This window comes from Rutidosis leptorrhynchoides, chromosome 5 (assembly GCF_046630445.1).
Source record: "Rutidosis leptorrhynchoides isolate AG116_Rl617_1_P2 chromosome 5, CSIRO_AGI_Rlap_v1, whole genome shotgun sequence".
Taxonomy (NCBI): domain Eukaryota; kingdom Viridiplantae; phylum Streptophyta; class Magnoliopsida; order Asterales; family Asteraceae; genus Rutidosis; species Rutidosis leptorrhynchoides.
The window spans coordinates 95,722,844-95,748,265 of NC_092337.1; the positions used below are offsets into that span (position 1 = coordinate 95,722,844).

Below are 25,422 nucleotides of genomic sequence, written 5' to 3' on the forward strand. Positions count from 1 at the left end.
GTCAAAATCCAAATATGAAATTGAATGAAAAATGGTTATTCTGTGGTGAACAGATTCGTATATCTATGGATGTAAGTAGAATAGTAAACGACTTTTGAATCAGATTCGAAGAATGTACATTGTAACTTATTAATGTGAAATCTAAATATTCCTCGGGTATTACCTACCCGTTAAAATATTTTCACCATTAACAGTTTGTACGAAAGAATTTTTAATTACAATCTTTATGAAAATATATATACATATATATTTTCTTCAGATGTAATCATGGATTTAATGAGTCAATATGATATTAAACTCATTTGATTTATCGTTAGAACAATAATATATAATCTCTAAAACATTAGAGATTACATAATCGCCATGTCGAACGAAGATAAATGATGTAGAACGATTCGTAGATTGATAATTATGCTCGAGGTACATAATGAGATGTTGAGGCATAGATTGTTGATGGTACTGGTGCTGTTATTAATGGTACTGTTGGTGTCGGTGATGTTGCTGAAGCTGGTATGTTTTGCACCATATTTTCCAAAACTATTACTCGAGCATGAAGTTCGCTGACTTCTTGTATTACTCCGGGATGATTGTCGGTCGGAACGAGTGGATGAATAAGGTTTAGAATTTTGGATAGAATATAATTGTGACGAGATACTCTGGAAATGAGAGAAAATGGTGTCTCGAACAGGTTCGCCAGTAAGTGCTTCAGGTTCTTCGCCAAGAGGACAATATGGTGGATGGAAGGGATCACCTTCTTTTTTATTCCAATGATTAAGTAGGCTACGAACCCATCAGATGAATTGGGGATGACTGATTGGCTGATTCATTCTGGTGACACTGCTTTCGGAGATTAGGCGAAACTCCATATCGGAATAGCTGTCGGAATCCGAGGAATTTGAACTGGCTGAGGGATTCATCTCGTACGATCAGATGAAGGATTTTCGATAAGAAATAGATTATAGGATGTAGATTAGTACCCTGCAATACATAATTTACATATGAATATATAATACTAAAATCACATAGGTTACGGAGGAATCTAGGGAAGCTGTCAGGCAAAGGTAACAATAACCGATACACTAAGATATGAATTTATCTATACACTGTCTATGCAATAGAGGCAGTAAGATGTGCCTAGACTTTAAGGATGATAAGCAAGTGATTCCCTAAGAATGATAAGCAGGTAATTTTCGACACGAAATGATAAGCAAAACTTTTGACATGCAGACATGGTCGAAGTCCAGACCCACTAATGCATCTAAACAACTATCAGTTAGACACCGCTCTGATACCAACTGAAGGGACCCGTCCTAATCCATCCGGACGAATACATTACATTTGGTTACATCGCGAGGTACTTGACCTCTATTTGATACATTTTACAAACATTGCATTCGTTTTTAAAAGACAAACTTTCTTTACACCGAAAGTTAACGATATGCATACCATTTCATAATACATCCAACTATAATTGACTTAATAATAATCTTGATGAACTCAACGACTCGAATGCAACGTCTTTTGAAATATGTCATGAATGACTCCAAGTATTATTTTTAAAATGAGCAAATGCACAGCGGAAGATTTTTTTCATACCTGAGAATAAACATGCTTTCAAGTGTCAACCAAAAGGTTGGTGAGTTCATTAGTTTAACATAAATAATTATTTCAATCATTTTAATAGACCACAAGATTTTCATTTTCATTTCTCATAAATATACGTCTCATGCATAGAGACAAAAATATCATTCATATGGATTGAACACCTGGTAACCGACATTAACAAGATGCATATAAGAATATCCCCTATCATTCCAAGAGATCCATCGGACATGATAAAACAACATCGAAGTACTAAAGCATCCGCTACAACGGATGGGGTTTGTTAGGCCCAATAGATCTATTTTTAGGATTCGCGTCAATTAGTAGACTGGTTTACTAATTCTTAGGTTACCAAGCAAAAGGGGCATATTCGGCTTCGATCATTCAACCATATAATGTAGTTTCGATTACTTGTGTCTATTTCGTAAAACATTTATAAAAGCAGCGCATGTATTCTCAGTCCCAAAAATATATATTGCAAAAGCATTTAAAAAGGGAGTAATGAAACTCACTATTCTGTATTTTGTAGTAAAAATACATATGACGACATTGAACAAGTGTAAGGTTGGCCTCGGATTCACGAACCTATATCAGTCATATATATATTAACACACATAATTGAAATCGAATAAATTTATGTATTATTCATAGTGATATAATTATTATATCTAATAATTTGAAGGTTTCCTTAATAATTTAGTTAAATATATTTACTTTATTTACTTTAGATAGATAATTATTAGTTATTATAAAAATACTAATATAGTTATGTTATATGTATTAAATCTATTTTGATATAATTAATATTTATTTGTTATAATATTAATAATAGGAATAATATTAACAATAACGATACTTATAATAATAATAATATTGATAATACTAATAATAGTGTTAATATTGATAAAAAATGATATTAATAATAAAATCTATAAAATTTTTAATAATAATAGTAATAATAGTAATAATAATAATAATAATAATAATAATAATAATAATAATAATAATAATAATAATAATAATAATAATAATAATAATAATAATATAATTGTTAATTTTAAAATGATAATTTTAATAAAGATAATAACTTTACTAAAAATGTTAAGTTTTAAATAAATAAATAAAAATGATAGGTTTAATAAAAAAATAACTTTGATAATTATAGTTATAATGATACTTTTAATAGAAATGATAATAATAATAATAATTTTAATAATAATAATAAAAATGATAATTTTTGTAAAAAATGATAATAAAGATAATAGTTTTTAATAATACTCATAATACTTATTTTAATGATAATAACATCTTTAATACCTATAAATATAAATATGACATTAGGAATAATAATTATAATTCTAACAATCATAATAATAATAATCATAACAATAATTAATAATACACATAATTCTAATAATAATACTAATAATAATAATAATAAGGGTAATTATGTATACCCTTAAAGCTTTGTCTAAAAAGAATGCTCCAGACGGGATTCGAACCGGTGACCTCTCGAAACACTAACAACACCCTCAACCATGGATCCGTCTGCAACTTTTCTGATTCTATACCCGAAATAATCATTTTAACCCGTGTTTCTGTGTGTTTCCCTTAACTACTCCAACTCAATAAAACCCATTCACCAGGCCCAACATCAGCCCAATCTAATCAAGATTACCAAATCCACTTTGAATAAGCCCATGTTCGTAAATATAGAGTGCAGGAAAATGGGTATTGGTTTCCTCGTGTTATACTTCGACAGAAACAACGAACATAATACCACTGCAGTCCTTCTTCAGTCCTTGTAGCAGTTACGATCATGTTTAACATATAAATGGAAAAGAATAGCAGTAATATTACAGCAGCATGTAGCGATAAAAAATAATGATGTTGAGTTTAAACGAGTAATAGTGGGAGCTCGTTTTATGTGTGTTTCGATGGTGAGTAAAGAAATCGAGCAGAAGGCACGAGGAGTGTCATCGGTTATCATTTATCAACTTCATCGTGTCACATTCATTTACAACAGGAAGTCAGATCGAATAGCAAAAGTAGGAAATAACTAACACCATTGGACTTGACCCATTATCAAAAGATTAAATGGCCTAAGTTTATTCAGGCCCAAGTGGAAATTTATATAAACAATCGGCCCAAATCTTGTATGTCTAAATGAATTAGTGAAACTCAAAAAATGCAGTCCAAAATAAAAGCAAAAACTTGGTGGCTCCATTAAATAGTTGTTGAAGAAAAGAAAAAGTAAAAGGTGCGGCTATAATAATAGCATCTTTATGACATCCACAATATATCATTATTATATTAACTCCTCATCGTCTTCATCATCCTACGTCTACAGTAACTTCAACAGAAAAAATGCAGGTGATCTTTGAATGAAACAGAATCCGAACCAGTGATTGTAGCGAAGAAGGATAACAGTAGTTTGATAGGGGTTTGTTCTTGATAATGAAAACAGAAAAAGATGGTTTCGGTCACAAGAATTAAGGGAGAGAGAGGGAGGAGAGAGAGAGGTGATGATGGTTCTCGACCATAATCATAACAAAATAGTAAGTGGGTTTAGGGTGACGGTTTCAAGTGGTGAAGATTGTTTCGAAGGTTGAAGATGGTGGTGTCGGTGGTTGAGAGTTGAGGGTGTTCACGAAAGAGAAGAGATCAAGGTGAAGCTTTGGTGGTTCAACGGTGATTAAGTTTGAATGTTTAAGGTGATTATAAGGTGGAGAAGATGAAGTGATGGTGATAGGTTTCATGATGATAACCGATGGTGGTGGTCGACGAGTGGCATGGTGGTGTTGGTGGTTTGATTTAAACGAAAGTGAGGTTGGGGTACGGTGTATGATGACGAGGGTTTTGATCGATGGAGTGTTTGAACAGAGATAGAACACGCAGCAATAACATGATTGGTTCATGGTGGGGTGATGACTTGGTTGAGCTGTGGTGATCGTTTGATGATGATTATGAAACTGAAAGTTGGTATGTGTATTAGTTTAGAAGAGTGTTAAACGCAATTTAAATCGATCGAGAGTTTTTGTATTGATGGTTTTAGATTACAGATATATATATATATTAGTCAATATCTTGTAAAATGGATACTCACATAAATAAATAAATATAGATTTGTGCAGTAATAGGAGATAGATGTTTAGGTAGAACGCATGTTACTAACCCGTGATACAATAATTAAAGTACAATGAAATAATATAATAATAATAATTTGGTAAACATGTGAATAATGACTTACACAGTATCAATCAGAATCAATTAGGAATAGTTAGCAGTCGTTCAGTTTATCACGGGCTACTATTTCGTACCCCGTTGATAATTAGTGGCGGATAAAAGTCTTCGGAAAAATTTCAAACTTTCAGATTAACTATATTTATTTATTTTGGTCATTATGGTATAAAATTCGATCCTTAATTTGTTAAATAAAAATTACATCAACTGTCCCTCTTATTTCTAGGTAAAATATAAAAAGTGTTAAAATTTAATAATTAGATCCTAAATATATTTTTAGTAAGCCTAAAATTTATAGAACTCATTTTCGGATCACCGTTTATTTTAAAATTACATAAGTTTGAATTTAACTTGCTTAATATCCATCGAATGACAATTGAGTGTTACTGTCGTTTAATAAATAGATTCGAAATCACAAAATATATGGTTAATATATATTTTCTTTATATATATAGATATATTTTAAATAATGATTATCATAATATCATATTTTTATTTTATTTTACATAATAAATTTTTAATAATAACAACATATAATATTTAAAATTATATTTCCAATTATTATTTATATATATATATATATACACACATATCTATTTACAATTAATTGTTCGTGAATCGTCGGGTTCGGTCAGAGGTTAAATGAATCCATGAAAATAGTTCAGAAGTTTTGAGACTCAACATTACAGACTTTGCTTATCATGTCGAATTCATATTAAGATTAAGTTTAAATTTGGTCGAAAATTCCCGGGTCGTCACAACATACAACCTAGTTAATGAACCAAGCGATGTTAAACTTGATTAAGAGGAAATGACAACGTTTATGGCGGGGAAAATCACAGTCTATTAAGGGTAAGTTTTGTCAGTTTACAATTTTTCTATATTTTGCTTGGATGTCTTCTTCAAGTGTTGTAGTTTACTTTGATTGAGTTCAACTACGGCCCACTCAATTATTTGTCTATACTTTTTTTAGCATGACTGTAATCATAATGAAAATCACAAAACTTAGTTTTGTCTTTTTGGCTTGTTTAAATAGTGGTGGTGGTGGACATTTGAATGTTTGGTAAATTAATTCAGTAGCCAAGATTTCTTTTAGAGTTTTTTGAGGTCAATAATAAATGTGTTACCATGGTCTGAGGTTTTACCTCTATCCCTCAAATGCCTAGTCCCGATGTGGTTCATCACCATCATTTTTGTGATAAGAAGGATTCTTTTTGCAGTTGCGCATTGTATCTTCATAAGAGCACATGTGCTCATGCGCTTCTTTGATTGCTTCTACGAAGGTTTCCAGAACATGGCGACGCAAGTGCTGACATTTTGTCAAATGCCTTTTCATATCAATGCAATGAATAAAACCTGATACTTTTTGACTTTTCGGTAAGTTTGGTAATTTAGATACTTCCTTCGTATACATGTCAATCAAAGGGATTCTTTGGGCATCTGTCGAATATCATGGCATTCCACATCTATTCATTTTCGTGCGCGCAGATTGTGGAAGTTCAATAGAAAGCGCGATCGTAAATCTGCGAAGCCTTTTATGCTCTGAGAAGGTAATGTTAATGGCAGCACGAGTGTTGTTGGAAAATGATGATACTATGTGTGTTAAAAACTTTGATGTTATTAGGGTTAACTCAAAAGACGTCACATTTTGTGCCCCTGCAAGGCTGCAAACAAGTTATCTAGCAAATATGGAGCTTTCTTCGGTTGTGAAAAAGCCGGAGCTAAATGTGGTGGAGATACTTTTTGTAGTTGTGACATTAAGTCATTCGTGTTTTCCGGCCGGCTCGCTTCAAAAGGATCACATGAAGAACTTATAGCCCACTAAAGTCTGTTAAATAGCAATAATACTATGAGCTGATGTGGCGTATGTTGGCGACGTGAACTGTGGGGGATTTTGTTGTTGCAGTGATATAAGGGGTATGACCAACCCATTTGATTGTCTAATTTCAATCTCCATATTCTTAAGTATTTCCTGCATGCTTGCAAGGGTAACCAAGTAAGGACGTTGTCCCTCAGGCTGAGCGTCTACAGTTGTCGATGGTTGCACCGTTGTGTATATCGAGTTTGACGCCACGTACGTTGTGTTTTCCTCCCATCCAGTTGGAATGTTTGGAGTTGAGGACCCAAAGCTTAAGCTCGATGGGAGCACATCTGGTCATGGTGTATACACGGTACCTGGCGGATACACACTTTCATAGCGAGTACCTAGTGGGTAAGATTTCTTAGGGTGGCGGTACTGTGTCATTTGGGATTGCTCCCTTCTGCCTAGCACCTGCCGACCTTTGTGTACCTGCAGGCCATGCGATACTCTAATGAGCACCTACTGGCCTAGTTGTGACAACTGCAGATGAGGGATCTGGTTGCATTTAGTTTTGGATTTGGTGCTCTTGGTGGTGTAGTTAAAGTACGAGTAACACTACTCGTAGGTATTCGGAGCCCTATTGCAGGTGATTTAGACGATGTCGGAGGCGCTTATGAGTTATTATTTCCTTCAGTCATTGATGATGACCGCAAAAAACTGAAGAAAAAGCTTGAAAGATACCGATTAGTAAAACGTAGAATAAGGAGTAAGCGTATAATATAAAAACTAAAAATCGTTTAATTCCTAAAGAGTGTTCTATAATTGGTCCCACGAATAACGCCAATTGATCAAACATATTTTCACATGTAAGGATAAAACATATTTGAGTGCAAAGTAGGGTTTAAAGACAACTTAGGATTTGAACCTCCATCCTAAGTCGTGGATAAACCCACGCTGAAATCGTAAAGACTCCAGCAGGGTGGTCAAATGTTAAGTCCACTAATGATCCAGCACACAAGATCGAGTGTCCCGAAGGCATGAAGGAATCAAAATTCATGAAACATATCTAAAAGTCTTGAAGTGTAACACCCTAATAATTTGTACAGACGTGTAATTATAGTACATAAAGCGTGGGAATAATTCTGGATTTAAACAGAAGTCGGATTCTGTTCAGGCCTAAGTGCGCTCAGCGCACACTTAGGGGTGCGCGTGGTGCACTCCTACTGTAGCCGGGTTCTGCCTTTTTAATTAGATATTTTGGAAGGGCATTGTGGTAATTTCACTTGGGGACGAGATAAGATCACAGATCAGTGGGTTGGGAGTCATAACTCCACTTTCAACCACCAATTTCTTTCTTCTTTAATTCTAGTAAGAGAAACCCAAATTTGAGTGAGAGAAAGCTCAAGTAAAGGAAGAAGGAGCTAGTTTCGGGTCTTAGCTCGAGTTATAAAGTTGTTCATCTCCCCTATAGCTATGTTTTGGTTGTGGTGGTAAGTTCTAATTTTGATTTTCTTAATTTAAGTTGTTTAAGGGTTAGAACTTGGGTTAGTGATGAACATAAAACCTATTGTTGGTGATTTTGGGGGTTTTGGGTAAGATTGAGTCAAGAGGACTCAAGAACGACTAACCTAGGGTTTTAAAGTAATAATCGGTCTTATTCACTAACTCACTTGTGTTGTTAGTAAAATTGGTTCTAGGGTTTATGGTTGATTTGAAATGGGTCAAATGGGTGGGTTTGACCTAGCGGGATAAATTGGGTTTGACCTAGCAGGATAAATTGAGTATGAAAACACCCTAGTTATGTGTTGATGGAAGTCTTAGAACCTTAATCACTAGCTTTTAGTGATTAGTTGGGAGTCTTGACCTTTAATGTGTGAATCTAGTGCAAATGGGTCATAAATGCACTAGTGAGGCTAGTAGGTGGAAAGTCCAACTTATTATGTGAATTAATTGAGAATTAATTATGTTAGGTGACTCGCTTTGAAGGTACAAGTTATTGTTGGAAATCTCGCCAAGTCGACAAGGTGAGTGGAATGATTATACATGTGTGTATATAATGTATTTACTTGTACAAGATTCGATGTGGGTTTAAGTTCGGGTGGTCGATACCACATCGGGTCAATATATGATATGGGTTTAAGTTCGGGCGTTCGATGCCATGTCATGTATGTGTGTGGGCGTGTAGCGTGGGTTTAAAGTTCGGGCGTTCGATACCACATTACACGTGACGGGTGCGTTTAAAGTTCGGGCTATCGATACCACTCCGGGGTTAGTGTTATAATTCGTTGTGCGCTAACGGTTGTTGGGAACACCGATGGGAAATTCGAAGTACCATTCCTTTGTACTATTGGTTAACCATGGTTATGTGTTTGTAGTGTGGCACTTTATATTATTCGAGTTATATCCTATCGTTTGTGCTAGCTTGTGGTCTTGGAGATTTAGCGTTGTACCTTGCATTGGTATGTCATTTAAATTGCTAGCGTGTATGAGGTAATTGTGTATGTGATTGCAAGTAAGTAGGTTATATATGTATGTGTATAATTATTGCATTCACTAAGCGTTAGCTTACCCTCTCGTTGTTTACCTTTTTAGGATCCGGCTTGGATAAGGGCAAAGGTATTCGCTTTAGTGGCTCTCGGGGGTTTTAGCTTTTTGAAAGTTCGACCAAGATTTGGGTAGTTTAACCCCAAACACCATGCTCTAGTGACGTTTGGCAATTAAACTTTTTGTGGTCGAAACTCGTATATCGTACTTAATGGTATTTTGGGCGTATGTGGGCCCCGCAATGTAAAACTCGTTTTATCATTGATTCGTGCTTGTTTTACTTATACTAATATGATGTGAAAAGCATTTCATCTAAAAATGATGGGAAGTGTTAGATCTTTTTACGAAAACGGAACGATTTGGACAGCGGGCTGCCAAGCCCTGTGCGCGCCGCGCACAGGTAGGGGTGCACGCCGCGCACAGGTAGGGGTGCGCGCCGCGCACCCAGCTTGGGCAGGCCTGCTTCGAATTTTTTTTTTCATTTCGCAGTTTTGGTTGGTTAATGGGTTGGGTCGTTACAAGTGGTATCAGAGCATGGTCTAAGGGATTTAGGTGACTTGAGATAGGCGCCTAGACTTAGACTTTTGTGTTGTTGAATTATATGCGGGACTTGTAGGACTACGGGTCGATGTAGGTTTTGATTAATTCTTTAGTGCATAGGTGGACTAACTATGCTTATGTTATGACATACTAATCATGCATTATTGTTTTGAACATCGAGCAAGATGGTTGTGATACGTTTGAGCATGGCACGGCATGTGAGCGTAATAGTGAGTCGCGACCACTATTAAGGTTGCAAGTCAAGTCAAGCAAGGATGTGCGACAAGTATCGAGCTAGATGTGGTGTGTGTGCGGTCATATGCATAGGTATATATGTGTATTAAATTGTTGGTGATGTCTAATCCATTTTTAATCTTTAGAATGAAGACGAGAAACAGAACGGATACGAATGGCAATGGTGGTCCCTCTCATGTGGAGGAAGATGAGATGACTACCAAGATTGAGACCGCTTTAGAAAACTATGTTTCAGTTTTCTCACGAAGGGTTAAACAAATATTCGAGGAGTTGGTTTCAGAACAAATTGTTGATATGATTCAAGAACGAATGACTAATGCCGTCAAAGAAGAAGTTGAAAGGAGGTTTCCTAGACCTCAAAATGGGGGCGAGTTGGAGTTTAGCTATAAGAACTTCTTGGCGACTAAGCCTCCTCACTTTCACGGGGATCCCGACCCCATGAAAAGTGCGGCTTGGATCTCCGATATTGAAGGTTGTTTTCGCACGACCGAGTGCCCACCCGAGAAAAAGACTAGACTTGCTACTAGTTTGTTGAGAGGACATGCTAAAGATTGGCTCGATGGTAAAATTGATATGGTGGGTGATGCGGCCTTTGTAGGGTTGTCTTGGGCGGAGTTCAAGAAGGAGTTTTTCCTCGAATATCGTACGCAAGCGGATCTTTCCAAATTGCGCAACGAGTTAAGGAACATGCGTCAAGGGTCTTTGGACCTAAACACTCTCAAAACCAATTTTCTCGCCAAAGCGCGTTTTTGCCCCGAGTATGTGGGGAATGATCAATTGTTAATGGAAGACTTTCATGCGACCCTTAGAGACAATTTGAAGGATAAAATTAGTATTGGTCATGTTGAGACTTTTGCTAAGCTTTTGGCGGTGGCGAAGGGGTTTGAAGCGCAAGCTCCGAGTCCGGTTAGTTATGCGCCAAGTAAAAGAAAGTTTGAAGCTTCTAGTTTTTCGAACAAGAAGAGTAAGGGAGCAACCGAAAGTGTCGGTAGCGTGAAGAGGGGTGCTTCTAGTGGTCACATGGTCACATGTTTCAATTGTGGGCAAAAGGGTCACTACTCTCGTGATTGTCCAAAACCGTATACTAATACAATCACGTGTTTTAATTGTCAAAAAGAAGGGCATTGGAAGTCGGAGTGCCCCGATATCCGAAATGATCAAGTTAAGAGAATAGAGAAGGCGGCGGGGTTGGCAAGGGGGCGTAATTATTTGATGACCAATGATGAAGCTAAGCAATCCAATGAAGTCGTCTCAGGTACTTTTATGGTTAACTCTAATCCGGCGAGGATTCTATTTGATAGCGGTGCAAATTTGTCGTTTGTATCTCCAAAATTTGTGCCTAAACTTAATAAACCGTTAGCTAAGTTAAGTCGTCCGGTAGAAGTCGAAGTAGCGGATGGCAAGGCGGTGCTAGTGGTTGATGTGTGTAAAAATTGTAATGTTGTGTTTGGTGCCGAAAACTTTAAAATTGATCTCATCCCGATGACCTTGGGTGATTTCGATATCGTGGTTGGTATGGATTGGCTCGATCACAATAGAGCCGATATTGCATGCCATGAAAAGTCTATTCGTGTGAAGACCCCAAGTGGGGGAGAGTTAATTATTCGTGGCGATAAGCGTAGAAGACTTGTGCCGATATGCACTTTTGCACGGGCACGTCGTTTCCTTTTTAGTGGTGGCATGGCTTTTCTTTCCCATGTTGTTGATACTCGTGATGAGCCACCACCCATTCACGAGATTCCGGTGGTTAATGAATTCGAAGACATTTTTCCGGATGAGTTACTTGGTGTTCCGGCGGAAAGACAAGTTGAATTTCGCATTGAGTTGGTTCTGGGAGCTACTCCCATTGCAAAAACTCCTTATCGTTTAGCTCCGACGGAAATGCAAGAATTGTTAAATCATACCCAAGAGTTACTTGAGAAGGGTTTTATTCGACCGAGTGCTTCGCCTTGGGGCGCTCCAGTTTTATTTGTAAAGAAGAAAGATGGTAGTATGCGTATGTGCATTGATTATCGGGAGTTGAATAAAGTGACGATCAAGAATCGTTATCCATTGCCTAGAATTGACGATTTGTTTGATCAACTCCAAGGTGCGACGTATTTCTCAAAAATTGACCTACGGTCCGGCTATCACCAAATGCGGGTCCGTGAGGAAGATATTGAGAAAACGGCTTTACGAATGCGTTACGGGCATTTTGAGTTTGTGGTGATGCCTTTTGGTCTTACGAATGCTTCGGCGGCATTCATGGATCTTATGAACCGAGTGTGCCAACCTATGTTGGACAAGTCGGTATTTGTGTTCATCGACGACATACTTGTCTATTCGAGGAGTATGAAGGAACATGAACATCATTTACGTAGTGTGTTGAAGACGTTGCGGAAGGAGAAGTTGTATGCTAAGTTCTCGAAATGTGAATTTTGGCTTAGGGAGGTTCAATTCCTTGGCCGTATTGTGAACAAGAATGGTATTCAAGTAGATCCGGGGAAAATAGAGACGGTGAAGAGTTGGGGACAACCGACTACGCCTACGGAAATCCGAAGTTTTCTCGGATTGGCCGTTTATTATCGTCGGTTTATCCAAGACTTTTCAAAGATTGCTTCTCCATTAACTAAGTTGACAAGGAAGAATACGAGATTCAATTGGGGAGAACGAGCAAGAAATCGCTTTTCAATTGTTGAAAGAGAAATTGTGTCAAGCTCCGGTCTTAGTGTTGCCGAAAGGTGTAGATGATATGACGGTTTATTGTGATGCTTCTTTGAATGGGCTCGGGTGTCTTCTAATGCAACGAGGTAAAGTCATCGCTTACGCCTCTCGCCAATTAAAGGAACATGAAAAGAGATACCCGACTCATGATCTCGAATTAGCAGCGGTGGTCCATGCTTTGAAAATTTGGTGCCATTACTTGTATGGTGTCAAGTGTACGATTTATTCGGATCACAAGAGTTTGAAACATCTTTTTGATCAACAGGATTTGAATTATCGTCAACGTAGATGGATGGATGTGGTAAAGGATTATGATTGTGAGATACTTTATCATCCTGGCAAGGCGAATGTGGTCGCGGATGCGTTCAGCCGAAAGAGTTACCACCCGGCGTTATGATTGGGATTGTTACGTATGATTATTACTAACGATTTTCTTGAAAAGCTTGGTGCGATTCAAATAGAGGCTTACGTTCACAACAAGCATGCGGAACGAATTGTGGGGTAATCAGAATTCATTACTATGGGTTCGCGTGGTTTTTGTCTTTTCAAGGAAGAGTGTGGGTGCCTAAGATCGGTGATTACCGGCGGGTGCTACTTGATGAAGCACATAAGTCAAAGTATTCCATTCATCCGGGCGCGACGAAAATGTATCTTGATTTGAGGAAAGATTATTGGTGGTCGGGCATGAAACGCAACATTGTTAAGCATGTAGAGCAATGCGTCACGTGTTTGCAAGTTAAAGCCGAACACCAAAAGCCGTATGGTAAGTTGCAACAGCTAGAAATTCCGATGTGGAAGTGGGAGCATATTACCATGGATTTTATTACCAAGTTTCCAAAAATGGCAAGAACCCAATTTGATACTATTTGGGTGATTGTTGATAGATTGACGAAATGTGCATTGTTTCTTCCTATTAAAGAAGAAATTACGTCGGAGGCACTTGCGAAAATGTTCATTAAGGAGGTGATATCGAGACACGGCGTTCCTGCGTCTATCGTTTCGGATCGGGACACGCGTTTTACTTCTCGATTTTGGAAGAAGTTTCATGAAGATATGGGTGCGAGGGTGAATATGAGTACGGCGTACCATCCTCAAACGGACGGTCAAACCGAACGTACGAATCAAACATTGGAGGATATGTTACGAGCGTGTATTATTGATTTCGGTGGTAGTTGGGATGAACATTTGCCTTTGGTGGAATTCTCGTACAATAATAGTTTTCACTCTAGTATTGGAATACCACCATATGAGATGTTATATGGTAGAAGGTGTCGAACCCCGATTTGTTGGGGTGAAGTGGGTCAAAGGGAAGTCGGGAGCACCGACTTGGTATTGGAGATGAATAGTAAAATCGAAATGATTCGGGCTCGTTTAAAAGCGGCGCAAGATAGACAAAAGTCTTATGTCGATAAACGTAGGCGACCGATCGAGTTTCAAGAGGGTGACATGGTGATGCTCAAGGTTTCGCCGTGGAAAGGTATTATTCGGTTTCGAAAACGGGGAAAGTTAGGTCCTTGGTTTATTGGACCATTTAAGATTTTGGCTCGTGTTGGTGAAGTTGCATATCGTTTGGAATTACCCGAAGAGCTTACGGGGATCCATAATACATTTCAGGTTTTCCATCTCCGTAAGTGTCTTGCGGATGATTCGTCATGGGTGCCATTAGATGAGATTGAGCTAAACAACAAGTTAGAGTATGTTGAAGAGCCGATTGCTATACTTGATGAGAAGGTGAAAATGTTGCGTAACAAAGAGGTGAGGACCTATAAGGTCCAATGGCATCGTAGTAAAGGTTCCGAGTTTACATGGGAACCCGAAGAATTTGTGTTGGTGTATCTTCCTGCTTGTCATGCGGCTTGGATCGCGAGGACGCGCTCTGATTCAAGTGGGGGAAAGTTGTAACACCCTAATAATTTGTACAGACGTGTAATTATAGTACATAAAGCGTGGTAATAATTCTGGATTTAAACAGAAGTCGGATTCTGTTCAGGCCTAAGTGCGCTCAGCGCACACTTAGGGGTGCGCGTGGCGCACTCCTACTGTAGCCGGGTTCTGCCTTTTTAATTAGATATTTTGGAAGGGCATTGTGGTAATTTCACTTGGGGACGAGATAAGATCACAGATCAGCGGGTTGGGAGTCATAACTCCACTTTCAACCACCAATTTCTTTCTTCTTTAATTCTAGTGAGAGAAACCAAAATTTGAGTGGGAGAAAGCTCAAGTAAAGGAAGAAGGAGCTAGTTTCGGGTCTTAGCTCGAGTTGTAAAGTTGTTCATCTCCCCTCTAGCTACGTTTTGGTTGTGGTGGTAAGTTCTAATTTTGATTTCCTTAATTTAAGTTGTTTAAGGGTTAGAACTTGGGTTAGTGATGAACATAAAACCTATTGTTGGTGATTTTGGGGGTTTTGGGTAAGATTGAGTCAAGAGGACTCAAGAACGACTAACCTAGGGTTTCAAAGTAATAATCGGTGTTATTAAGTCTAAAGTGGTTAGTTATTCACTAACTCACTTGTGTTGTTAGTAAAATTGGTTCTAGGGTTTATGGTTGACTTGAAATGGGTCAAATGGGTGGGTTTGACCTAGCGGGATAAATTGAGTATGAAAACACCCTAGTTATGTGTTGATGGAAGTCTTAGAACCTTAATCACTAGCTTTTAGTGATTAGTTGGGAGTCTTGACCTTTAATGTGTGAATCTAGTGCAAATGGGTCATAAATGCACTAGTGAGGCTAGTAGGTGGAAAGTCCAACTTATTATGTGAATTAATTGAGAATTAATTATGTTAGGTGACTCGCTTTGAAGGTACAAGTTATTGTTGGAAATCTCGCCAAGTCGACAAGGTGAGTGGAATGATTATACATGTGTGTATATAATGTATTTACTTGTACGAGATTCGATGTGGGTTTAAGTTCGGGCGGTCGATACCACATCGGGTCAATATATGATATGGGTTTAAGTTCGGGCGTTCGATGCCATGTCATGTATGTGTGTGGGCGTGTAGCGTGGGTTTAAAGTTCGGGCGTTCGATACCACATTACACGTGACGGGTGGGTTTAAAGTTTGGGCGATCGATACCACTCCGGGGTTAGTGTTATAATTCGTTGTGCGCTAACGGTTGTTGGGAACACCGATGGGAAATTCGAAGTACCATTCCTTTGTACTATTGATTAACCATGGTTATGTGTTTGTAGTGTGGCACTTTATATTATTCAAGTTATATGCTATCGTTTGTGCTAGCTTGTGGTCTTGGAGATTTAGCGTTGTACCTTGCGTTGGTATGTCATTTAAATTGCTAGCGTGTATGAGGTAATTGTGTATGTGATTGCAAGTAAGTAGGTTATATATGTATGTGTATAATTATTGCATTCACTAAGCGTTAGCTTACCGTCTCGTTGTTTACTTTTTAGGATCCGGCTTGGATAAGGACAAAGGTATTCGCTTTGATTAGTGGCTCTCGGGGGTTTTAGCTTTTTGGAAGTTCGACCAAGATTTGGGTAGTTTAACCCCAAACACCATGCTCTAGTGACGTTTGGCAATTAAACTTTTTGTGGTCGAAACTCGTATTTCGTACTTAATGGTATTTTGGGCGTATGTGGGCCCCGCAATGTAAAACTCGTTTTATCATTGATTCGTGCTTGTTTTACTTATACTAATATGATGTGAAAAGCATTTCGTCTAAAAATGATGGGAAGTGTTAGATCTTTTTACGAAAACGGAACAATTTGGACAGCGGGCTGCCAGGCCCTGTGCGTGCCGCGCACAGGTAGGGGTGCGCGCCGCGCACCCAGCTTGGGCAGGCCCTGTGCGTGCCGCGCACAGGTAGGGGATGCAATCTTTTTTTTCATTTCGCAGTTTTGGTTGGTTAACGGGTTGGGTCGTTACATGAAGATTATGAATGTTGAGAGAATGCTTACTCGGCCAACTCATCTGCTTGTAATGTATGAACGTATTATGTCTTTGAGTTTTAGGTCATTGTATTTATAGGTTAGGAATCGGAATTGTATTAGGATACAAATCCTGGTACAATGCAATCCTTTCCATTATTGACTTACGTTAATTAAGGAAACTAAAATCGGGATTGATCTTATCCTTAAGCTACAAGTCAAATACGATACATGTTTAAAGATTGCATCCAATCAGTGACGATTCTAAATACATGTATGTTGGGTCAAAGGACCGCACTATTTTTTAATTTCTTATTGTTAAACGCTACTAATATTTTATAGTAACACTAAATTTAAAGATAGGATCTCATATATTTTTGGAATCTTTTTTTGAAGTAAATAGTCATATTTTGGAGAGAAAAAAATTACAAAGTATTACAAAAATTTTATAGGACTTCATTGCATTTTGATCCTAGGTTCGTCATTGCATCCAATGTATAGGGCGACTATACCCTTGTGCTCTACTAGATGCATGACATGAACGATGTACATGCGACTGGATATAGTCGTATCATGTTCGGATTTAATGTTACATCTACATAGCATGCAATCGTGCGACTATGCGCATGATTAAGTACAGATGTACATTATCAATCAATCTATGTTCATCATTAGCAAAAATTAACAACAAACTTCATAAAATGGAACCTAACCTTTAATTTGAACCTAATAATCTTTAATTTGAATGCTCAGAAAAATGAGAGGTCGGTTAGAATGATGAAATGAATAATACAACAAACAAACACTCACCCGTTTCTAGCACCCGACCCGCGTCACATGACAAGTCGTGACGGCAAGTGGTCTAACTAGGGATGGCAAAAAAGCCCGAACCCGACGAGGAAAACCGAAACCCGACATAATTGGGCCGGGTTTGGTCCGGGTCTACGGGTCTCGGGCCGGGTATGGGATTGATTTTCAAAAAATATTCGGGTTCGGGTTCGGGTCTGGGTTTAAATAAAGACCCGTCTACCCGGCCCGTTTACCCGACCCGTATACCCGCATAATAATACTAATAACAATAATAATTAAAAATGAATAATAATAAAAATTAAATTAAAAAATATGTTGATTACAAAGTCAATATAAATTTATATATTTATTTATCATCTATCAACTTCACATTTTCATCTGCATTCAAATCAAGAACCTGATTTATAAAAATATTTAAAAATTGATTGTGATAATAATTGAAAATAGGAAATAATATATACTGTACAAATATACACATATAAATAAAGCATATAATTTACAGAGTTATAGATTGTATATGCTTTTAGTAATGTATTAATTTGCTAAAAAAAAATAAAAATTAAACGGGTACCGTTTACCCGCGGGTAAACTCGTTTACCCGTCGGGTATTTGGTCCGGATTTGGGACTAGTTTTCCTTATCGGGTCCGGGTCCGGGATTACTCAAACCGGCCCAAACCCGGCCCCAATGACATCCCTAGGTCTAACTGATCGAACACACACACCACGTCACAACCAACGCTCGGTCCAGACTCGGTTCCAACGGCCGTTTCAATTTTCTGCACATCTTCTTCTTCTCCACAGGTGATATTATACCTGGCAAACTAGACCCAACCCTTAAAAATCGATCGTGGTTGAATCGTTTGAGATTTTGAAAGCGGTAGCGGTAGTGGAATTCATGACTCGATTCTGTTCGATCGCTGCTCGAATTCATGACTCAATTCTGAAATTGTAGTGGAATTGTTTGGGATTTGCACAAACCCTAATTTTATTATCTGAAATCGTTGCAGCTATCCTTGATTGGAGACTATCTGAAATTGTACTGTACCGGATATTCGTTAGCAGGTAATATTCTTTTCTTAATTGAAACTTTGAAAGTCATTTTGGTAGCTAAATTAATGTTCATATTCTAGTCATTTTGGGATATATTTTGAACTGTATATAATTACATTAATGTATGATTATAAATATTTAATGGACCATTTATTTCAAATTTTCAAGGAATGTTACTCTGCTTTCTGAGTTTATTGGTTCCATGGTTTAAGTTTTGTATGTGTGTTTTTGTATTGTGGCTTATACTGTGACCTGATGTTTATGAATGATGAGTAGATTAACACATTTTAAGTCTCAAATTTTGTTACTGATTGTACAGTGGTACTCAAGCTATGGCCTATGGGTTTTTTGCTTAATTTGTGAAAGTGGTTGGAACCTAGTCTAGTGCATAAAGTTTTGAGTGCTAACATAAAAAAACAGTGATTTTTTATTGTTTTGCTTGTTTGCTAGTCTACATGGATACAGCTTTGCTTTGTTCAAACTTGATTTAATTCCTTTGTGATGACTTCTTTGTATTGTTATTATGACATATTTCAGATTTTACTATGTTATTTGAATCTTGATTATCTGTATAACTTTGATCTGGTTACTTTTAGTCTAATCGGGCTGTATTTGATCCGGGATCTCAATAAAGGCGTGTTGTACTAACTGTGGTACACTGATTAAGGCTCAGTTTGGAACTTCTAACATGAAACGACATATCAACAAATTTTTTTTACTAGTCCGACCCACTCGACCCAACCCGACCCGGGTCTCGACCCAACCCATTCGACCCATTTTATTTCTGACCCATTTCGACCCATGACCCATTTGATCTTCGACCCAACCCGACCCATCTCGACCCGTTTGCCAGGTATCACTCCCATTACATTTGGCTCGCTACAAATTAGGGTTTAATTTTCGTCCGACTCTGTATTATAATAGCTCAATTAACACCCTTACTCTTTCTTCTCGTGATTTTGTGTTTGCGTCATGGAATATTTATTAATTTCGAAATTATTAAGTCATAGGGTTGACCAAATAGGTCAAAGCTTCAACACTTTTCATGTTTGTATTGCTTTGATAACTTTAGGTTGAGCTTTATACGATGATGCTGAACTAAAATCATCTTGTATTTATCGTTCCTCTTTCATATTCAGTCTTATTATTCAAAAATGTTTAATTAATCACTCCGTTTTTTTATTATCTTCAGACAGTGTTGTAATTATCCAGACATTGTAGTCGGTCATTCAATTTTATCAATCAGAGATGAATTTATATGCTCCATCCATTTTAAACATCCAGAGGTATTTCATAGCTGTAGTTAGTTACAATTTTTGGCTAATTTCGTAATCAGTGAAATTATTAATGGAATTTTACAGTACTTTTTGTGATATATGATCAGTTTGTTAATGAATGATGGAAGTCAAAGTCAAATATCAGTTGGAGTTAGAAAAGGGGAAAATTCTAGACGGAACGTGCTACGGTTTGGTCAATTTCGTGATTGTTCCCGGAAGACTTTGCGTTTATCGGCAAGGTCTTGTTTGCCTAATGGAAACGGCAGTGTAAAACAAGAGGCTCATGGGATAATAACAAACAAAGATGGACTGATTATTGTTGATCATGGGTCGCGTCGAAAAGAGTCCAATCTTATGCTAAGTAATTGAATTATATCGAATTTTGATTTTTTTTATTATTATTTTAATGTTGCTTAGAAGTTGTTGATGTTATTTTGATGGGTGGCAGATGAGTTTGTGGCGATGTTTACAGAGAAAACTGGGTACCCAATTGTAGAGCCTGCTCATATGGTACTTCATTTAAAACTCTGTTTCAAGGATAAATATTTTTGTTTACAAATTATAGTGAGTTCACTTGAAACAGACGAGTATTCCTAAAAGTTTCTTTTTATAATAGGAGCTTGCAGAACCATCTATACGAGATGCATTCCGTTCATGTGTTCAACGAGGTGCAAATCGTGTGATTGTTAGCCCTTTTTTCCTTTTACCAGGCAGGCACTGGCACCAGGTATGGTATCTGTATATATTATCGTTGTTTTTCTCTAATAAGTTTCACGTGAAATATTTTTTTTTTTTTTAAAAAGTATAATGCATTGTAGGCACTTGTGTTTGCAGGATATTCCATCCTTAACCGCTGAAGCTGCAAAAGACTACCCGGGTGTGTCGTATATGATAACTGCACCTCTTGGACTACATTCACTTCTTGTGGTATGAAATATATTCACATTTGTTTCCTAATAATATAATTTTGTACTCCGTATATCTTTATTAGAGTTTTTGAAAACCTTTCCTGAACTTTTTTGATCTTTTACAGTTGATCTTCTGAGTTCCATTTAGTGTTGTAAAACTCTCTGATTAATGTCGAGTACTCCCCGAGTCCTTCTTTTAAGGAACCGGCCAAGCCGATTTATCAAAACCTGAGTATTAATTGGTCAATGGGTCAAAATCCGGATTTAGTTAGTCAAAATCAGTCAAAGTCAATTGTGGTCAACATTTTAATATGAATCTTAAATTAGATTTTTAGCACTCCCACATAGCGATTTTTGCAACCTTGGTTCGATTTTGCTTCCAAAATTATATAATTTTCATCTGGATTTAAAATTATCTTCTTCCACATTCATTTGTTTTCTATTCTGGTTCAAACGATATCTTTTGTCTCACCTTTTGTGATCTTAGTCTTGCACAATGTCACCTAAATATTTTCATTAGTCAACCATAACCGATATTTATTCTTTCTTTATCTTCAGGATGTAATGGATGACAGAATTAAACATTGCTTAAGCCATGTTGTTGGCGATGCGGATGAGTGTGAAGTTTGTGTGGGAACAGGAAAATGCCAGGTTTATAAATTTGTTAACAAGTAGGTAATTGGAACGTTACGGCAAAGATCTGTAAAATAAGGAGTTGCATTATATTTTTTATATCATCAATAATAATCATCCCATTTGGCGTCATCAAAGTACATATATTTTAGAACGTGATGAAAATGTCGATTTTGTAGACTAAGAACTGGCAGTATTATTTTTATTTACAGACAAATTATCATCAACCGAAGTATAAATTTTCATTTATTGAGGTGTGATTTTTTTCATCCATTCCCATAATCCTGTAAACTGCTCCATCTTCAGTTTTAAGCTTGCACTTTCTCGAGCCTGTGCTTGTGCTGCTGTTTCTTGTTCAACGTCGCTCCTAACTGAAAATTTTGCATTATTCATAAGACATTTGATAACAGTATTTAAATAACAGTATTAGATGCTAATTGTAAGAAGTTGGTTTTACAATGGATTACCATTTCTTCGTTGGGATACAGCTTGCTGCTGCTTTAGTTGCTTCTGAAAAGTTTCTGCTGCCATGAACACATTTGCAGGTTTTTCCCATCCTTGTTCGAATACTCCGTACCCTTGTTTTGGTCGTGGCATATTCAAATATTCGAGGACGGCTAAATCTTCTCTCTCTACCCAATGGATGCAGTCCATTGGGCATGATTCAACGGCTACCTGTTACAAGCAAGTTTTTCCCTTTCACTATTGTTCATTTTATTTGCTTGATACTCTCCATAATTATCATAGAACATTTTTTTTTTTTTTTTTAATGATAAGTTGTTTGGTTACCGCAATGTTAGTGTCATCATCTCCGAATTGGACGCTGACTCGAGCACATCCGATAGTTTCATCCATAACAAATGTATTTCTGGCATTGTGCACACACTCTCTGCACCCTGTTACAATTTTACATTCCTAATTGTCATAACGGTATGTATAGGCACCGCCAGTAACATAAAGACCATTTTAAATTTCGTATATGTAGATATCAGTTATAGTTCATGATTTTGATGCTACCAAGCACTACCTTCAAGCAATTACTAGTATTAATTGTATATGTTTTTAGAGGAATTGCTGACCTATGCAAGCTTTCTCATCTACAAAGAGTGCTTGGGGGCGAAATGGGCCATTCCATGAGCTGTAACCCATGCTCAATGCATCTTCTCCGAACTGGACTCGTACATGACCGATAGAAGCGTCGTAATCTTTTCTTAGATCGTCTTTCATTAACACATTATATGCTTCGTTAAGCAAAAGGGTGTGCTCGTGACCCTGAAACATGACATAGATAATACTCTTTTAGGCGAGTTAGCCTTTGACTAATATCTCTTAAATATAAGAGATGGGCTGGTGGCAAATTTAACCCGTTTGCATATGAATGGGTTGATTTATGGTTGTATTTTGATTTAGATAGACACTCGTACCAAGTGTGTAGTGAATGAGAATATTCAACCTCTAAGATATTTTGATTTAGATTTTTTCAAATGCACTTTTCATTTACGTGGATTAATTTTTGTCATTTTCAATACATGAAATTCATTGCAAAAGTATCTTAAGTTGTCTGTTTTGGGTTACAACTTACAAACTTACAATGTTTATCTTTGAATATGGAAATTGAATGAATTATTAACACTAGTTTAATACCCGCAACCTTGCGGGTTTTGATAGGGTTTTTATACTTTGAACATTTTCATCCAACTTCAACATACATTATTCACATACCATATACAATAAAGGAATGTGTTGTCGTTGTTAATACATTTAACATTGTTTGTATCTGGATACCGTTGATCATCATACATTATTTGTGGTTGGGCCACTATTTGTGGTTGGGTCAATTAGGTAGTAGGTAGTATAATGAATATTATGAAATAATTTAAAGAATTTAAGTTAATCCAAATGTATTACTTAGCCCAAAAATTTATGTAAGCCCAATAATAATTTTATAGTGGCTCTTGATTGATATTTGGTCAAAAATCAAATAGAAATACCAAATGCTATATCAACATTCGAGGAAAAAAATAAGATGAATAAATTAAAACAGATTTGTTATTCAATTCGATGAATTGATCGATGCATTCATATAAATTGGGGTAGGTGAGTATAATGTGTTTAGATTCGGGTCGGGTTATTTGGTTGTTGGGTTGGGCTGATTATTAATGAAATGAATGATTTGGACCAACGATTGGGCTTATTAGATTAAGAAGTTAATGCTTAAGTGGAAAATTCACATACCATGAATAAACAATGCAAATTTCTTAGAAGTAAATAAATTTCAAATAAACAACCATTATAAGTTTGGAATAACAATGCATACACCACTTACTTAGAAACAAATAAATAACCATAAGAACATAATTCAGAATTGTTGAAAAATACATTTTTGGAAAAATAAATAAATTTCAGGACTTTGGACGACTTATCCACATATAGCTTAATGCTGTAATTCGGTTCAAGTATGCATTGATTGCTAACAGAGCCATTGCAAATTGTTTTTTGATGAAACGACTGTGTATTTTGTCAAGAGTAATAGCACGTAAACGATCAGCCTGAAATGTAGTAACTATTAATGTTAGTAAAAAAAGAAAATAAAAAAAAAATTAATAGCATAGTTAATGTAATTGGATGTGGAAATAATTTATGTATTATGTGTACCAAAAAAGAAAGATCACTATGTATACCTTTTGCATTATTTCTTCCATCGCGCGTTGATTTCCCATTGAAATATGCATTTGACTCATATAATTGCTAACATACATATCATCACATGTCTGGCGAAACGCTTCCCCAATAAAACGGGATGATAGAGTGGACTGAAGTTGCGTAAATTGTTTTGATAAGTCTGTCTCCTGTTTGAAAGTATCATTCTTCAAGTTGATAAGAAACTGGCTTTGTTCGGGGGTTAGTTGTAGGTGAATATTAAGAAGCTGTAACAAAGTTAGTATAGCAGTTAATTACTATTAACATATATATATATATATATATATATATATATATATATATATATATATATATATATATATATATATATATATAATGAGTAAAGATAGATTCGTGTGTTAATTAAAAATGGTACTGTATATTTGTATACTTACATTGACAACGTCAGACGGACGAAAACCACCTAACCACATGACACACAGTTCTGCAGGTGTCATCCAAGTTCCATGTAGAAGGTTCAACACATCATCCTTAGATGCAAACTCTCTAAGTAAAAACTGGCTCTTAAGGTGATCGAAAACAGTTAATATAATAGGATGTAATTCTGTTTCTGGTTGGTTAGTAAGCATTGCGTTACGAAGGCGAGATATATGATCATTGTGAACGTTGAACCAACACTTGTAGACTTCACTAAATTTGAGAGTATCTTAAAAAAAATATCAATACATAAGTATAAAATTCATCGTAAACATCATATTTATCTATTATTATAGTAAATAAATAATAAATAAAACTATATATATATATATATATATATATATATATATATATATATATATATATATATATATATATTAGATATTAATAAAAGAAAAACAACTTTGCATTATGAATAACATACCAGATTCGTTACATTGTGGGAAAACTATTGTTTTATTAGCTGGAATTGATTGCTGTAAAATAAAATTATTAAAATTACAAAGAACGATTCAAATTTAATATATTGATAAAAATATAAATATAAATGTGATTGCAAGTGAAATATTAAAACGACAAACAAAGCCAAAATAAATGATTAAATGTATAGTGTAGCATTGTCAAATTTAACAAATATAAACAAACACACCTGCTTGTGAATTAGATCTGCATTAGCAATAATGGTTTTCAATTTTTTGTTCTCCGACTCTAAATGTTCATAATATGCCTGAACCACAACATGTATATAATTAGTTGACAGTTAAGTAATCGTTGATAAGAATGTTATGAATATGAATGGTCTGTAAATAAGGATAAACAATTGCAACAAAATAAACCGAAAATACTTCAAAGTTAAATTAGATAAAACTTCAAGAAAGAGTCGGGTTACATTCTTAAATGAAAAGTAAACACTTCCTAGCAAGAAAACACACAAACGACAAGCTAACATTATGGTTAACGAAGAACAAAAGAAATCCTAAATCACGAGTTGGCAGCATCCTTTATGGTCTTGAGAACCAAAAAGTTTGATGACAT

The 25,422-nt window shown here is 36.3% G+C and overlaps 3 protein-coding genes across 3 annotated transcripts; 1 reads left to right on the forward strand and 2 right to left on the reverse strand.

Moving 5' to 3' along the window:
• Positions 1-19,582: 19,582 nt before the first annotated feature.
• On the forward strand, positions 19,583-22,644 carry LOC139846830 (sirohydrochlorin ferrochelatase, chloroplastic). The gene is made up of 6 exons (XM_071836364.1): positions 19,583-19,717; positions 19,816-20,069; positions 20,157-20,218; positions 20,325-20,435; positions 20,543-20,635; positions 21,175-22,644. The coding sequence occupies exons 1-6, from the start codon at positions 19,680-19,682 to the stop codon at positions 21,289-21,291; spliced, it is 675 nt and encodes a 224-aa protein (XP_071692465.1). The 5' UTR covers positions 19,583-19,679; the 3' UTR covers positions 21,292-22,644.
• LOC139846832 (chaperone protein dnaJ C76, chloroplastic-like) lies at positions 21,320-22,561 on the reverse strand. Its single transcript, XM_071836365.1, has 4 exons — positions 22,329-22,561; positions 22,039-22,145; positions 21,717-21,924; positions 21,320-21,620 (listed from the first exon to the last, which is right to left on the reverse strand). Exons 1-4 carry the CDS (start codon positions 22,528-22,530, stop codon positions 21,496-21,498), a joined length of 642 nt encoding a protein of 213 aa, XP_071692466.1. The 5' UTR covers positions 22,531-22,561; the 3' UTR covers positions 21,320-21,495.
• Positions 22,645-23,651: 1,007 nt separating the features above from the next.
• Positions 23,652-25,422, reverse strand: LOC139848849 (TGACG-sequence-specific DNA-binding protein TGA-2.1-like). The gene is made up of 6 exons (XM_071838538.1): positions 25,405-25,422; positions 25,037-25,114; positions 24,812-24,863; positions 24,345-24,616; positions 23,931-24,176; positions 23,652-23,798 (listed from the first exon to the last, which is right to left on the reverse strand). The coding sequence occupies exons 1-6, from the start codon at positions 25,420-25,422 to the stop codon at positions 23,652-23,654; spliced, it is 813 nt and encodes a 270-aa protein (XP_071694639.1).